Below are 17,515 nucleotides of genomic sequence, written 5' to 3' on the forward strand. Positions count from 1 at the left end.
ATCGGAATGGGCCATCTATTCTGATGCCTACAAGTGGGGGCGCGCTGTGTACACATTCAGAGGGACATTGGAATTGCCGGTTTCAGACATGCCAAGCGCATGCGCTGAAAACCGCCATTTCTGATCTGTCAAGATTGCTCATGACAGATCTGATGCCTGCCCTGGAGAGAAGGATCTCTTTGGGCAGATATTTCTGCTTTCTGATGAACCTCCGCCTGCAGAAAACCCTTAGAAATATTACGCCTGGTAAAAGTGGGCATAGGGCCTGCTTTTACCAGCCTTAAAGTTGAAAAAAGTAACAAAAAACAATTTCACTCATTTATCATTTAAGAATAATTTTAACAAAGGTAAGTTTATTTTTAGCCCCGTAAAAAAGTAATTACAGTATTTTGTTCAAAAAATTATTTTTTCTTTAAAGTATTTAATTTATTGCAATTTCAACTCATTTTAAAAATGTGATGGTTTTCTAAAAAAATATTTAATGTTTTAGTGTTTTTGGGGTGATCTCCATTCACATGTTTGACAGGTCTATCAGACAAATGTATGAAGGGAAATTCCCTTCTCCTATTAGCTCCCCATGGCCCACCTGATCACAGGGGCGCTTGTGAATTGCATGCGCCTCTGGGATATATGGGCCCTGTGCATTTCGTGTTTGGAGAGGCCCAGGAACGGAAGTATATGCACCTCGGGAGACCTCAGGTATGTTCGCAGATTTTTTCCAGATAGGAGGTTTCCGCATGCAGAAAGCCAACAGAATACGGGCCAACAGAATTGAGCAGCTTCCACACAGAATTATAAAAGGGAAATTTTGTTTGACAAATCATGAGTTTGTAACTAGCAGTATAGATAAGGAGAACATGGATGTGGTGCATTTGGATTTTCAGAAGGCTTTCGAGAAAGTGCCAAATAGGAGGTTATTAAACAAAATTGGGGCTCATTGGATTGGGGATAATATATTCGCATGGATTGAGGATTGGTCAACGGAAAGAAAACAAAGAGGAGGAATAAACACGACATTTTCGGATGGCAGGCTGTAAATAGTGGGGTACCGCAAGGATCAGTGCTTGGGCCACAACTATTGACAATCTACATCAATGATTTGGATGAGGGGAACAAATGTAATATATACAAGTTTGCTGATGATTCAAAGCTGGGTGGGAATGTAAGTTGTGAGTTGGATGCAAGGACACTTCATGGGGATATAGACAGGCTAAGTGAGTGGGCAAGAACATGACAAATGGAATATAACGTGGGTAAATGTGATTTTATTCACTTTGGTAGGAAAAATCTAAAAGCAGAGTATTTTAAAAATGGTGACAGATTGGGAAATGTTGGTGTTCAGAGGTATCTGGGTGCCCTGGTACAGGAATCACTGAAAGTTAACATGCAGGTACAGAAAGAAAATTGTAAAGCAAATGATATTTTGAACTTTTTTACAAGAGTATTCGAGTAAAAGAGTAAAGACGTCTTTCTGAAATTATATAGAGCCCTGGTAAGACCATACCTGGCGTGTTGTGTGCAGTTTTGGTCTCCTTACCTAAGGAAGGATATCCCTGCCATCGATGGAGTGCAACGTAGATTCACCAGTCAGGTCCTGCGTTGCGGGAATTGACCTATGAGGAGCGATTGAGGAGACTTGACCTATATTCTCTGGAGAATTCAGAAGAATGAGAGTGATCTCATTGAAACATAGAAAATTCTTACAGGGCTTGAAATGGTAGATGCAGGGAAGATGTTTACCCTGATTGGAAGCCTTGAAGCAGGGGTCACAGTCTCAGAAGAAGGGGTCGGCCAATTTTGACTGAGATGAGGAGACACTTATTCTCTCAGAGGCTCGTGAATCTTTGTAATTCTCTATCCCAGAGGGTTGTCGATGCTCAGTTATTGAGCATATTCAAGCAAGAGAGCGATAGATTTTTGAATATTAAGGGATTCAAGGGATATGGGGATAGTGCAGGAAAGTGGAGCTGAGGTACGAGATAAGCCATAATCTTATTGAATGGCAGAGCAGGCTCAAAGGACCAAATTGTCCTACTCCTGCTCTTATTTCTTATGTACTTATGATCCAATACAGCCCGTTTAGCGCCACCGCACATATAGCGCCACCGCCGAGACTAATTTCTCGGCCCTTTTCTGCAGATATCGGCACATATCAAATGTCACAGCGTGCTGTCAAATTGGGTTAAGACATTGCTACTCAAAGGGTCGGTTTGAACCCAGTCAGATTAATTTGTTATCTTCCATGACAGATTGCTCCAGGGGCACAGAGATATAAAAATTATATCTAAAATTAATTACAAGCATTTCTTTCAGATCCAAAACTCTGCTGTCCGTGTCCTATCTCGCACCAAGTGCCGTTCACCCATTACCCCTGTGCTCGCTGACTACATTGATTCCCAGTTCGGCAATGCCTCGATTTTAAAATTCTCATCCTCGTCTTCAGCCCCAAATATTGGCAAAGTTGCCAGTAAAGAATTTGTGTCCCGAAAATGCCAAACTTTGGTTTGTTAATGTTTAGTATTTCACCGTAAGTCCGTTTCACCCCCAGGGCTTCAGTTGCATTCATACAATTGGCATCAGGGGGAGGAGGTACAGGCTAGTGTGTAGAATTCGGCACAAAAAAACAACCACCTCCAATTTCTGCCTTCAAGTCAAACACCATCCAGATTTGGACTTAAAAAAAATCATTCTTCGGATGTCAGCATCGCTGGCAATGCCAGCATTTATTGCTCATCACTAAATGCCATTGAAAATAGTTGTGGTGAGCCGGCTTAGACAACGGAGAGGCTTTCTAGGCCATTTCAGTAGGGCAGCTAATAATCAACCACATTGCTGTGCGTCGGGAGTCACATTTCGTCCAGAATGGGTAAGGACAGCAGATTTTCTTCCTTAAAGTACATTTGTGAACCCGATTGGTTTTATGATTATCTGGTATTGTCATGGTCCCCATTATTGACACTAGCTTATTCTTCCAAATTTGCTTAATTAATTGAATCTAAATTCCCCAACTGGTGGGATTTGAACTCTGGATCATTTGTCCGGGCATCGTGGTTTACCAGTCTAGCAACATGACAACTATGAGACCATACCCTTCAAAGATATCGGCGTTCCTTCATCGTCACCGGTCCAAAAGCCTAACATTCCTTCTGTAATAGTATTGTGGGGGCACCTTCAGCACAGGGACTGCAGCGGCTCAAGACGAAGGCCCAACATTTGTCATGGGTAACGACGGTTGGGCAAGTAATATAGGCCTTGAGAGCGTCACCCAATATCTTGAGAACAAATAAATATAAATAATAACATGGGAATGAAATTAATGATATTGTAATCCATTGATTAAAACAAGGCGAGGCCTATGATCAGAGCGGGGCATCAACACAACTTGGTTCACCAATTCTATGATATCTATGATTCCTACTGCCTATACATTCCAAGTTTCGCTATCCTTACAAAAGGCGTTTGATGAAGTACCACATAATACCAGAATTGAAGTCCATGGGATTGAATGGGCAGTGGCAACATGGCTCGGAAATTGGTTCAGAAACAGAATGCAGAGAGTCGCGGTATACAGTTGTTTTTCAGACTGGAGGGAAGTATACAGTGCTGTTCCCCAATGGTGGGTGTTGTTTCCACTGCTCTTTTAATGTATATCAAAGCCATGGACTTGGTATGCTGCGCATAATTTTAAAGTTTGCAGATGTCAGGAAAGTCGGAAATGTTAATAAACAGTGAGAAGTGTAGCAATAGACTTGAGGAGGACGCAGACAGCCTGGTGAGATGGGCAGATACATGGCAGATACAATTTAACATAGAGAAAGGTGATGTGACACATTTTGGTAAGAAGCATTTGCAGAGGCAATATAAACAAAATGGTACAATTTAAAAGCGGTTGGACGATCAGTGAGACCTGGGCTGAACTTACAACAAACTTTGAAGGTGGTAGGACAAGTTGTGACGGCTGTTAAAATAACAAACTGAGTATTTGGCTTTACAAACAGAGACACGGAGTAACAAAATCCAGGAAGAAATTCTAACAATTTATAAATCAATGGTTAGGCCCCAGCTGGAGTATTGTATCCAATTCTGAGAACGACACTTTGGCAAGCATGTCAAGGATTAGAGAAGGTTTACAGTCGATTTACCAGAATGGTACCAGGGATCTGGGAGTTCAGTTACGAGGAGAGACTGTAGATGCTGGGATTGTTCTTTTTAGAACAGCGAAAGTTAAGAAACATAGAATTATAGAATCAAAAAAATGTACGGCACAGAAGGAGGCCATTCGGCCCTTCGTGTGTGCGTCGGTTCCAAAAGAGCCATCCAGCCTAATCCCACTTTCCAGCTCTTGCTCCATAGCCTTGAAAGTTGTTAAACATCAAGAGCACATCCACGTACTTTTTAACGTGATGAGGATTTCTGCCTCTACCACCTTTTCAGGCACTGAGTTGCAGATCATCACTGCTCTCTGGGTGAAAAAATATCTCCTCATCTACAAACGAATCCTTCTACCATTTACTTTAACTCTATGCCCACTGGTTATTGACCTATCTGCTAAGGGAAACAGGTGTTTCCTATCCACTCTATCTAGGCCCCTCATAAATTTATATACCTTAAATCAATCTCCCCTCAGCCTCCTCCGTTCCAAAGTAAACAGCCCCAGACTATCAAATTTTCCTCATAGCTAAAATTCTCCAGTCCTAGCAACGTCCTCTGTACACTCTCGAAAGCAGTCACATCTTTCCTGTAATATGTTGACCAGAACTGTATGCAGTACTCATAGCTGTGGCCTAACTAATGTTTTATACAGTACTAGCAAAGCTTCCCTGCTCTTATGTTCTATGGCTCAGCTAATAAAGCAAAGAATCTCATAAGCCTTCACAACCTCACCATCTATATGTCCTGCTGCATTTAGCGATCTGTGGATATCCACTCCAAAGTCCCCCTGTTCCTCTACACTTCTCATTAACCTACAATTTGTTGTGTATTCCCTTGCCTTGTTAGCCCCCTCCCCGAAAATGCATTACGTCACAATTCTAAGGATTGAATTGCATTTGCCACTTTTCTGCCCACCTCACCAGTCCATTGATAACTTCCTGCTGTCCACAGCTATCTTCCTCACTATCAACATCTTGGTCAATTTATGTAACATCTGCAATCTTCTTAACCATGGCCACAGCATTGAAGTGCTCATCATTTATATGTATCACAAAAGACAGGGGAGCTTGTACTGAGCTCTGCTGAACCCCACTGCAAACAGCCTTCCAGTCACAAAAAACATCTGTCGACCATTACATTTGGCTTCCTGCCACTGAGACAATTTTGGATCCAACTTGCAACTTTCCCTTGGATCCCATGGACTTTTAATGTATTGACTAAGCTGTCATGTGACCGTGCTAATATATATGTGGAATACATCAAATACACTACCCTAACCGACCATCTTCGTTACCTCATCAAAAAATTCAATCAAGTGACTGAGACACGCCCTTCCCTTATCAAATGAATGCTGACTGTCCTTGATTAACCCGGGCCTTTCTAAATTCTGATTTATACTGGCTGTCAGAATTTTCCAACATTTTTCCACCACCGAGGTCAGGCTGTTTGGCCTGTAATTGGCCTATCCCTTTCTCCCTCTTTAACCAGCGTTACAACATGAGCAGTCATCCGGTCCTTTGGCACCACGCCAGTAGCCATAGAGGATTGGAAAATTATAGTCTGAGCCTCTGCTATTGCCTCGCTGACAGCTCTTAGCATTCTGGGATTCATTTCATCCAGGACTCTGGATTTATCTACATTGAGAAATGCTAATCCCCTTAATAATTCCTCTCTCACTATGTTTATGTCATCTAATATTTCATACTTCTCCTCCTTAAATACAATGTCAGCAGTGTCCCTCTCTGCTGTGAAGAAAAACGCAAAGTATTTATCAGGAAGCATAGCAACGGATTCCACCTCCACACACAGGTTACCATTTAGGTCTATAATAGGCCCTACTCTTTACTTAGTTATGCTCTCGCTCTTTATATATTTATAAAACATCTTTGCGTTTTCCTTGATTATACTTGGTAATTTTTTTTCATGCCTTTCTTTGCCTTCCTAATTTCATTTTTAATTTCACCCTGCACTTTCTATTTTCCTCCAGGCTTTTTATAGTATTGAGCTCTCAGCATATGTCAAATGCTTCCCTTTTTTTCCTTATCCTAAACTGTATGTTGCTTGACATCAAGAGGATGCTAGAATTGGGGGTCTCATCCTATTTCTTTCTGGACACATATTTGTTCAGAACGCTCACTATCTCCTTTAATAATGCTTCCCAATGCTGCCAACGACTTCCCTTGATGTTACTTTTTCCAGTCCACTTTTGCTAAATCACATCGCAGCACAGTAAAATGAGCCTTTCCGCAATTGAGAATGTTTACACATGGTCTATCTTTGTCCGTTAACATAATGGGAGATTTAATAATGATTGTCAAACTCATGATGGGTTTGGATAGTGCATAAGTCGAAACTGTTTCCAGTTGCAGAATCGTCGGTAACCAGAGGTCACGGATTTAAAGAAATTGGCAAAAGCACCAGAGGTGAAATGAGGAGAATTTTCGTTATGCAGTGCGTTATTCTGATCTGGAATGCAGTGAGAACGTGATGGAAGCAGATTCAATCATAAGTTTCGAGAGGGAACAGGATTATTAGTTGAAGGGGAATATTTTACAGGGCTCTGGTTAAACATTAGGACTAAGTAGATAACACTTTCAAAGAGATGGCATAAACACGATGGGCCAAATGGCCTCCTTCTCATAGAGCCATAGATATATAGAGTTATACAGCACAGAAAGAGGCCCGTCGGCCTGGTACATAGCCTTGTATGCTATGGCGTTTCAAGTGCTTAACTAAATGCTTCTTGAATGTTGTGAGGGTTCCTGCCTCTACCACCCTTTCAGGCAGTGAGTTCCAGATTCCAACCACCCTCTGGGTGAAACAGTTTCACCTCAAATCCCCTCTAAACCTCTTGCCCCTTATCTTGAAACTATGCCCCCTGGTTATTGACCCCTCTGCTAAGGAGAAAAGTTCCTTTCTATCTACCTTATCTATGCCCCTCGTAATTGTGTACACCTGAATCAGGTCCGCCCTCAGCCTTCTTTGCTCTAATGGAAAAAACAGCCTGCCCAGTCTCTCTTCGTAGCTGAAGTGCTCCAGCCCAGGTAACATCCTGGTGAATCTCCTCTGCACCCTCTCCAATGCAATCACATCCTTCCTGCAGTGTGGCAACCAGAACTGCACACATTATTCCAGCTGTGGCCTAACATTCGTTTTGTACAGCTCCATTGTATCCTCCCTGATCTTATTATATTATATGCCTCGGCTAAAGAAGGCAAGTATCCCATATGCCTTTTTAACCAAGTTGGCTACCTGTCCTGCTGCCTTCAGGGATCTATATAAATGCACACCAAGGTCACTCTGATCCTCTGTCCTCCCTAAGGTCCTACCATTAATTGAATATTCCCTTGCCTTGTTAGTCCTCCCAAAATGCATCGCCTCACACTTTTCATGGTTAAATTCCATTTGCCACTGTTCTACCCATCTAACCAACCCGTCTTTATCATCCTGTAGTCTGAGGCTTCCTTCCAAGCTATTTAGCACTCCACCAATTTTCCTGTCATCTGCGAAATTACTGATCATACCTCCTACATTCATTTCTCAATCATTAATGTACACGACAAACGGCAAAGGACCCAGCACCAATCCCTGCGGTACACCACTGGACACATGCTTCCAGTCACAAAAACAAACTTCAACCATCACCCTCTGCCAATTTTTGATCCAATGTACCAAATTGCCCTGGAGCCCATGGGCTCTCACCTTCTTGACGATGTGGGAGTTTGTCAAAAGCCTTACTGAAGTCCATGTAGACTACATCAACTGCACTAACCTAATCCACACACCTAGTCGCCCTCACGATAAATTCAAATGAATTGGTTACACATGATCTCCCCCTGAGAAAGCCATGCTGACTATCCTTGATTAATCCTTGCGTCTGCTCGTGGAGACTAATTCTGTCCCTCAGAAATGTTTCCAGTACTTTTCCTACCACTGATGTTACATTCACTGGCCTGTAATTTCCTGGTTTATCCCTACTACACTTCTTGAATACTGGTACTATGTTAGCTGTCCTCCAGTCCTCTGGCAGCTCCCCTGTGGCCAGAGAGGTTCTGAAAATTTGTGTCATTGCCCGTGGAATGATCTCCCTTGCCTCACACAGCAGCCTGGGATACATCTCATCTGGGCCTGGGGATTTATCCACTTTTAAGCCTGCTAAAACAGATAGTACCTCCTCACTCTTAATACTAATTTGTTCAGGTACATCACAATCCCGCTGCCTGATATCTAAGCCTACATCCTCCTTCTCCATAGTGAACACAGATGCGAGATAATCGTTTAAATCCTCAACTACATCGACCGGCTCTACACACAGATTGCCACTTTGGTCCTTAATGGGCCCTACTCTTTCCATGGTCATCCTGTTGCAATTAATATAATTAGAAAGCACCTTGGGATTTTCCTTTATTTGCCCGCCAATATTTTTTCATGTCCCCTCTTTGCTCTCCTAATTTCTTTTTTTAAGTAACCTCCTGCACTTTGTATAATCCTCTAGGGCTTCCAATGTCTTTAGTCCTTTGTCTGTGCCAAAAAACTCCGTTTTTTTCCGAATCCATTCTTGTATGTCACTTGACATCCAGGGTTCCCTGGGCTTGTTGGTCCCACCCTTGACCATTACGGGAACATGTTGACGTTGTACTCTCCCTTTTTCCTTTCTGAAAGACTCCCACTGCTCTGATATGGATTTTCCTACAAGTAGCTGATCCCAGCCCACTTTGGCCTTATCATAGTAAAGTCGGCCTTCCCCCAGTTTAGAACCTTTACTTCCGGTCCATCTTTGTCCTTTTCCAGGTGTACTTTAAATCTCACCGAATTATGGCCACTGTCACCAAAATGCTCTCCAAAGGACACTTCTCTCACGTGCCCGGCTACATTACCTGGAATTAGGTCCAGTGCCTCCCCCCGCTCTTGAAGGTCTTTCTACATGCTGGCTCAAAAAGCTCTCCTGGATGCACTTTAAGGATTCTGCACCCTCCAAGCCTTTCACAATCTGACTATCCCAGTTAATATTGGAGAAGTTGCAATCCCCTACTATTATTACCCTATTATTTCTGAGCTTCTCTGAGAGTTGCCAGCATATCTGTTCTTCTATCTCCCCCTGACAGTTTGGTGGCTATTGTACATTTGGAGCAAAGTGCTTGCCCCCATTTTGTTTTTAAGTTCTACCCATATGGCCTCATTAGAGGAATCTGCTGAGATACCCTCCCTCCTTACAGCAGTAATTTACTCCTTGATTAATATTGTGACACACCCTCCTATTTTACACCCCCCTCTCTCTGGCCTGAAGATTCTATACCCCGGAATATTGAGCTGCCAGTCCTGCCCCTCCCTCAATCATGTCTCTGTGATAGCAACAAAATCATACTCCCATGTGTTCATCAACACCTTCAATTCATCTGCCTTATTCGCAAGACCAAATGAATTAAAGTAAAAGCAATCCAGCCTAGCCATACTCCCTTGTGCCGTTACATATTTGCTCTGCCTTCCAGGGTATCTTGTTTTTTCCGCTATACCTGGCTGTGCATCAGCCCATGCTATAGTTCCACTCCGTATCCCATCCCCCTGCCAGGTTAGTTTAAACCCCACCCAACAGCACTAGGAAACCTCCTGGCAAGGATGTTGGTCCTGTTCCGGTTCAGGTGCAACCCTTCCAATATGTACTGATAACACCTTCCCCAGAAGCAGACACAGTGATCCAGAAACTAAAGCCCTCCCTCCTGCACCAAATCTTTAGCCACGCATTCATCTGCTCTATCCTTTTCCTATACTCACTAGCACGTGGCACCTGGAGTAATCCAGAGATTACAACCTTTCTTGTCCTGCTTTTTAATCTGTTACCTAGCTCCCTAAATTTTTGTTGCACGACCTCATCCCTCTTTCTACCCATGTCGTTGGTACCAATGTAAACCACGACCTCTGATTGTTCACTCTCGACCTTCAGAATGCCCTGCAGCCATTCAGCAACTTCCTTGACCCTGGCACTAGGGAGGCAACATGCGACCCTGGAGTCATGTCTGTGGCCAAAGAAACGCCTATCTCTTCCCATTACGATAGAATTACCGATGCCTATTGCTCCCCCACTCTTCTGTGCTGTACCATTTTATGATTCTATGAGCAAAAGACATAGAGAGAGAAAAGGTGGAGAGAGGAAGAAAAATAGAGCCAGAAAGAGGTATAGAGAAATCATAAATTACCTTTAAAAGGGAAATTGGATAAATACTTGAAGAGGAACAATTTGCAAAACTATGGGAAAAGAGCAGGGTAATGGGACTAATTGGAGTGGTGAGCGCATGGTGTGATTTGAACAAAATGAGGAGAATATTAATCTTGATATGTTGCCGGATCGGGAGCAAATGTAGGTCAGTGAACACATGGGTGATGTGTGATTGGTTCATGATGCGTGCTAGGATATGGACAGCAGAGTTTTGGATGAACTCTAGTTTATGGAGGCTTGTAACTGAGAGGCCGGCCAGGTGTGCATTTGAATAGTCGAGTGTGGATTTACAAAAATTGGTTTAATGCAGTGGAATGTCTGAGAGGTGTTAAGACGGGTGATATTGTGGAGCTGGTGATTCAGAGGAATAATGATCTAATTTCTAGATATAGAGTCTTAACAGGAGAAAGATGACAGAGTAACTTACAAGAACAGTAGTACAGTATGCAAAGTTTTGCAGATTTTAAATTTGGATATAGACACCCCGGGAACAACAACAGCAACAAGTGTTTGCGTGGGTTTCCTCCGGGTGCTCCGGTTTCCTCCCACAGTCCAAAGATGTGCAGGTTAGGTTGATTGGCTATGATAAAATTGACCCTTAGTGTTAGGGGGATTAAATACGTGGGGTTACAGGGATAGGGTGGGATATGTGTTGGTGTAGGGGTTACGGGGATCGGGGGTGGGATATGTGTCAGTGCAGGCTCGATGGGCCGAAATGGCCTCTATCTGCACTGTGAGGTTTCTGTGATTCTGTGATTCTGTGAAGGAGTGCACAGTAAATGACAAGAACAGTAATGCAGTTAAACAATATTAACATTAATCTGGATAGAGGGACTTACCAGGAACACCAACAGCAGCAAGGAGCGGATAGTAAAAGCGTTCAATAATCTTAATAGCGAAATAGATCCGCCCTTCTAATGGTATTCTATCATAAAATGCAGAAAGATTGGCAAACCCCGAGATGAAATTCCGTCCCATTGTTGTAACATTCCAATCTACTCTTCTCAGATTCTGATCCATTGTGTGACATTCCAACCTATTGTTCTCAGATTCTGATCCATTGTTGTAACTGTTCTCAGATTCTCTCTCCCTCTCTGTTGAGCAGCGTTTAGATCCCTGTTAGTGACAGTGGTGATGCTCTCACTGACACTGCGGAATAACACATTGAAAGGAATCCCTTATTAATAGAAGAAGGAAATCTTGCACTGATACAATTATTGTCCATGGAGATTTAGATTGATTACAGTCACTAAACAAACAGCTTCAGGTAACCCAATGAGACTGATATTAATTACAATCACTGAACAAACAGCTTCAGTTAACCCCTTTCAAACTAGCACGTTTTGTACCACAGTAAAGTAGAACATTTCCGCAGATGGAAACATAGAAACATAGAAGATATGAGCAGGAGTAGGCCATTCGGCCCCCCGAGCCTGCTTCGCCATTTAATGAGATCATGGCTGATCATCCAAATTCAGTACCCAGTCCCTGTTTTTAGCCCATATCACTTGATCCCTTTAGCCTTAAGAAATATGTCTAAATTCTTCTTGAATATATTTATTGCATTGGCCTCAACTGCCTTCTGTGGTAGAGGATTGCACAGGTTCCGCACTCTATGGATGAAAAAATTCTTCCTAAGCTCTGTCCTAAACGGCTTACCCCTTATCTTTAGACTGTGACCCGAGGTTCTGGACTCACCGACCATCGTGAACATCATTCCTGCATCTAGTCTGTCTAGTCCTGTTAGAATTTTAGAAGTTTCAAGGGGAATCCCTCTCATTCTTCTAAACTCCAGCGAATATAAGCCCAATCGACCCAATCGCTCCTCATACGTCATTCCTGACATCGCAGGGATCCATCTGGTGAATCTTCGCTGCATTTCCTCCTTGGAAAGAACATCCTTCCTCAGATAAGGCAAAGAATACTGCACACAATACTCAATGTGTGGTCTCACCAAGGCCCTGTGCAACTGCAGCAAGACATCCTTGCTACTGTACTCGAATCCTCTCGCTACAAAGGCCAACATAACATTAGCCTTCTTAACCGCCTGCTGCACCTGCGTGCTTGCCTGCAGTGACTGGTGCACAAGGACACCCAGGTCTCGTTGCACTTCCCCTTCGCCCAATCTATTGCCATTCAGATAATAATCTGCCTTCTTGTTTTTGCCACCAAAGTGGATAACCTCCCATTTATCCAAATAAGACTGCATCTGCCCAATCACCCAACCTGTCCAAATCATACTGGATTTTATCAGCATCCTCCTCACAGCACACACGCCCACCCAGCTTTGTGTCTTCTGCAGACTTGGAGATATTACATCTAGTTGCCTCATCTAGATCATTGTGAATAGCTGGGGTCCTAGCACTGATCCCTTCGGTACCCCATTAGTCACTGCCTGCCACTTGGAGAAAGACATGCTTTTTCCAACTCTTTGCTTTCTGTCTGCCCACCAGTTCTCTATCCAAGTCAGTACATTACTCCCAATCCCATGTGCTTTAACTTTACACGCTAACCTCTTATGCGGGACCTTATCGAAAGTCTTTTTAAAGTCCAAATACAGCACATCCACTGGTTCTCCCTTATCTATACGACCAGTTACATCCTCAAATATTCCAGTAGATTAATCAAGCACGATTTACCTTTTGTAAATCCATGTTGACTTTGTCCGATACTGTCACTGTTTTCCAAGTGCTCTGCTATTACTTCATTTATAATGGACTCTAGCATTTTCCCCTCTACTGATGGCAGGCTTACCGAACTATAATTCCCCATTTTCTCGCTAGCTCCTTTTTTAAATAGTGGAGTTACATTAGCTATCCTCCAATCCATTGGAACTGTTGCAGAATCTATAGAATTTTGGAAGTTGACCAGTGTTGTGGCGAAATAAAATTAATTAATTCTGCACATTAGATTGTAAATGGTAAAATAGCCAAGCAGTTAATTGAAAACACAAAATTATTTAACAGTGCAATAGAAACAGACTGCAGAGGTACCTAAGGGCTGATCAGGGAGTACAGCTTAGAGTTGCTGCAACTCGTTCCTGGCTGACTCCCCGATTGTCTTCGGTCTCCGGTATTTAAGCTTACAAACCTCAATGCTTCATGCTTTCACATGACATTTCTTGTTTCGCAACACCGTTTTATTCAAACCGTATATTGACACATCCTTCTACACTTGTTCTATTATCAGCGGTTTATGCAATGACCGGTCTTGATTGTGGTTAAACCGTATGGTGCCCACCTGCTGACTTCCCTGTTTCCCAATGGCTAGTATCAGTCAAGCCAGTCCTTTTGTCCTGTTATTGTCAAGTCACTACCACTTTTCTGTGTCTCAGCACGTCTCCTTCTGCATTGTCTATCTTTGTCCTCTTTGTGGTTGCGTGCTGAGCTGTGTGGAAAGCCTTAGGGCTAGATTTTCAGTATAGACAGTTTTGGGGCGCTAACCTTAGCGCCCGCCTGAAGTTAGCGCCCGCCCCAAAGTAGCGCCCCTTTGCCGGAAATTCAGTGGCTTCGCCCTAAGAGGTTGGTGGAGCGCTAAAAGAGGCGTTCCACTACTATTTTTAGGCGCTAAGCCGGCGGTGCAGAGCGCAGCGCCCGACTTCTGGTGCCAGTGAGCTCTTAAAGGGGAAGGGAGGAGGAGGAGGAGGAGGAGGAGGAGGAGGTGGTGGTGGTGGTGGTGGTGGTGTCCGGAAACATAAATACGCCATTCAGAACAACACACACTGCATCCTTCCACACAACACATGCAGACTGCCTTTTATAGTGCAGGAGGAGTGCCCTTTAATTTGCGCTCCCCAGGGTGTGTTGCGTTCCATTTTACAAACGCTCTGGACGCCAGCCGCACAATGGGGCGGTCCGACTGAAGTTTGGATTCGGGGCGGCCAAAGGGCGTTGCACGAGGATGTGACGTCATTTTCTGCGTGCGCATCCGGGCGGCCGCTAAACTTTGCGCCGGCGCTAACAGGCAACTTAATTTGGGGCGGGGCGCAAACTGCGCTGCGCCCGGGCGCTACACGCATAGCGCCCGAAAATCACTTCTCTTAAGGCGCTAACTGCTGGCGCAAGCAACTGAAAATCTAGCCCTATATGCTTTTAACTTGCTGTTGTCAGGCAGAAATGCCTTGACTATGTATTCTTACCCATAATGCTATGCTTCTACTAAGTCCGATTTCTAAAAATCCACTTCAAACCTCCCTTTGCTCCTTGGCTACCCCAGCCAAGAGACCACACTAAACTAAAATATACTAATTCTTCCCGCCCCCTCTGCGGTGATCAGCCAATGGGATAGTGAGGAATAAGTGTCTGACGTCAGTGGTTAAATTCCAGTGCTCATCAGGCTCTTCCTTTCCACAAGTACCTTTCCTATCTGTTGGGCATGGCGTCTTGCCCGGCGTCTTCTGCAGGACGAGCAAAACATAAAAACATATCCAAGAGCCAAAATTGGCTGTGCTGCCAACAATATATATGTGATATTATATGTATGCACTGTTGAATAATAACATTTAATCCCCAGTACCAGATTATTTTGTACCATACTGTTTCTGCTAAAGTTTTATCAATGTTCAGACCTTGTTTCTTTAAACTTTCTTCTATTCTATCATAATGTTCTGTATTGTCCTTTATTTCCCGCTGTAATTTCTTCCAAGCTTCTTTCTCCTCTAATTTAGGAATCGCCTTGGACTCCAGTATAACATAAATTTCAACCTCTTTATTAAGTTCAGTATTATTCAACGCCCATGTCTTCTCTTCGCTTTGTCTAGGCAGGTGTATATATTGGTCTCCTATTTGTGTCGATATCTTTGGGTTGGAACATAAGTTTGGCTGAGGAATGGGACAAGTCAGATCTTTGTATTCATATTTCTGTTCAACTGTGGTGACACAAAATGTCTTGTTATTCTTTGGTGCTACCCTTGTTTGGTGTATCCCCCTTGTGTGTACCTCAAGGGTCCAATTGGAGGTTTTGGTAAACCCACACTCTGCTGTGTCTCCCTCGGTTGGGGGTTTGTGTACACCCACGTCCTCCCCTTTTGTTCGCACCCATCCACTACCACCCCCATTAAGGTCCCATTCCTCTGGTTATTATCTTCATCCCTTTCCCAAATTGCCTTGGTAGGGACCTCATGATATTTAACCCAACTCTCCCTTTGTATCTCTCCTTTATTAATCACATCATACGGGGTCTGTCCCTATTCTGGAAGTTGTGGGATGGTCAATACAAAGCCAATCACCTTAGTCCATGGGGTCAGACAATTGCCTGCCCTATATACTTGTCCCATTTTACGCCCTTTGCATTGGTTGTTATTTGTGTCAATCCAGGGTTCCAGATCCTTATTAGTAATCCAGTCAGGGATCTGTCCTTTATTTTTTTTTTTCATGTTATGCTGAGCATTCGACAATAGCCATGCATGGCGCATACCAATTCTGTATGGGTTTTTAGTGATGCATTGGTGATCTGATCAATAATTCTATTCATTGTTTTTGCATGGGGGGCTACTATCTCTTCCACCCCCAACAATTGTTTCGCCAATTGTTCTCTTGCTAGTGCCGTTTGTTGGCTGTTTCCAGTGGCTTTTTTAATAACTTCTCTTTTTTTGTGTGTTAGTCTTCTATTCCTTTACTTACTCCTTCAATGTCAAATCTACTAATTGTCGCTAACTCGGCCGTATACCCTGCTCCGGCCAATTCCAATATTCCCCGTTTCTTACATCTTTGTAAGATAGATTGTCCCTGTGGACCCTCTAATTGTTTTACCCACAGGGAGTTCCACAATTGTTTCATATGATTATTACACATTGCGGGCATTTCAAAAGTACTCATATTAATGGCAAGTTTAACAGCTCTATGTGTTACACTAAAGTACATCTCATTTTGTGTTATTCTTATAACCAATCCCCCTTTGGTTCCGTCTTCCATTGTTGGGCAAGTTAATGGGGTGGTAGTTGGAGTACATTGACACAAAGTCTGATTGGTGCATTAAATTACTGCGGGCAAGCTATTCAAATATAGTTTACTGCACTCGGCAGCATCTATTCACAGAAATCACAGAAACCCCACAGTGCAGATAGAGGCCATTTCGGCCCATCGAGCCTGCACCGACACATATCCCACCCGACCCCCGTAACCCCTACACCAACACATATCCCACCCTATCCCCGTAACCCCACGTATTTAATCCCCCCAACACTAAGGGTCAATTTATCATAGCCAATCAACCTAACCTGCACATCTTTGGACTGTGGGAGGAAACCGGAGCACCCGGCGGAAACCCACGCAAACACGGGGAGAATGTGCAAACTCCACACAGACAGTCACCCGAGGCCGGATTCGAACCCAGGTCCCTGGCGCTGTGAGGCAACAGTGCTAACCACTATGCCACCGTGCTGCCCTTTCCTGATGCTTTGTCAGAGCTCGCAGCATAAATTCCGTTGCCCATACCATCAGTGCCATTACATGGTTCGGTTTGGTTGCAGGGTGTGCATCCAACTGTTTCACATATATTCTGTTTGTTAAAGGTGACTTTTTTATTTAGCCACACGATCCCGATGAGGGTAAAAGCAAGGATCCAACACATTCTTTTATCTTAAAGTTCCTGCAAAATATGAAGGGGCTGGGCGTCACCAGTCTTATTAAAGTCATCACATTCTTACTAATTCCAGCACAAGGTGTGGTGGCATTTCTTCAATCTGCCATCTATGATGGCGCTTCCATATGTACCATAAGAGGTATACTATCCTGATAATTATTAATATTATGAGTACCCCTCCTAGGCAAGTGAGCCACGGCTCTCGCTCCCATGCCTGATAACGCATCCACCAATCCACACTTTCCTCATATGGTGTCATTTCGGTGTGACCCATTTTTATTGTCTTACTTCGGGTACCTTTTCCTTCCCATTCCCGCATCGCTGTAATTGTGATCAGTGTTTCCATCGCCCTACTCCATTCATATCCTCACATGCACACATGTCACCACTGATCAGTATTTCATATGGCCCTGACCACCGCGGCGCGAATCCGGTCCGCCCCGGTAATCCCTTAACCATTACCTTCTCCCCTACTTGGGGAAGATCTGCCGGGAACTCTGCTTCCTCTTGCTCATCTCTACCTGCCTGTCGTTCTGTTACTTCCTGTCTCATATCCTTAAGTTATTT

General features: G+C 43.6%; 1 protein-coding gene across 1 annotated transcript in view; it reads right to left on the reverse strand.

Annotated features, from left to right (window-relative positions):
* The window catches only part of LOC147098187 (putative G protein-coupled receptor 139), a 42,833-nt gene extending 25,539 nt beyond the window's left edge, over window positions 1-17,294 (reverse strand). The window contains exons 1-2 of the mRNA XM_085969961.1: window positions 17,237-17,294; window positions 14,897-15,233 (exon numbers count right to left, since the gene is read on the reverse strand). Coding sequence (XP_085826087.1) covers window positions 14,897-15,233; window positions 17,237-17,294 — 395 coding nt within the window. The remainder of the gene's footprint in view (window positions 1-14,896; window positions 15,234-17,236) is intronic.
* Between the last annotated feature and the right edge of the window lie 221 nt (window positions 17,295-17,515).

This window comes from Somniosus microcephalus, chromosome 29, assembly GCF_052327205.1.
Source record: "Somniosus microcephalus isolate GS21.2 chromosome 29, FLI_Smic_1.0, whole genome shotgun sequence".
NCBI lineage: Eukaryota > Metazoa > Chordata > Chondrichthyes > Squaliformes > Somniosidae > Somniosus > Somniosus microcephalus.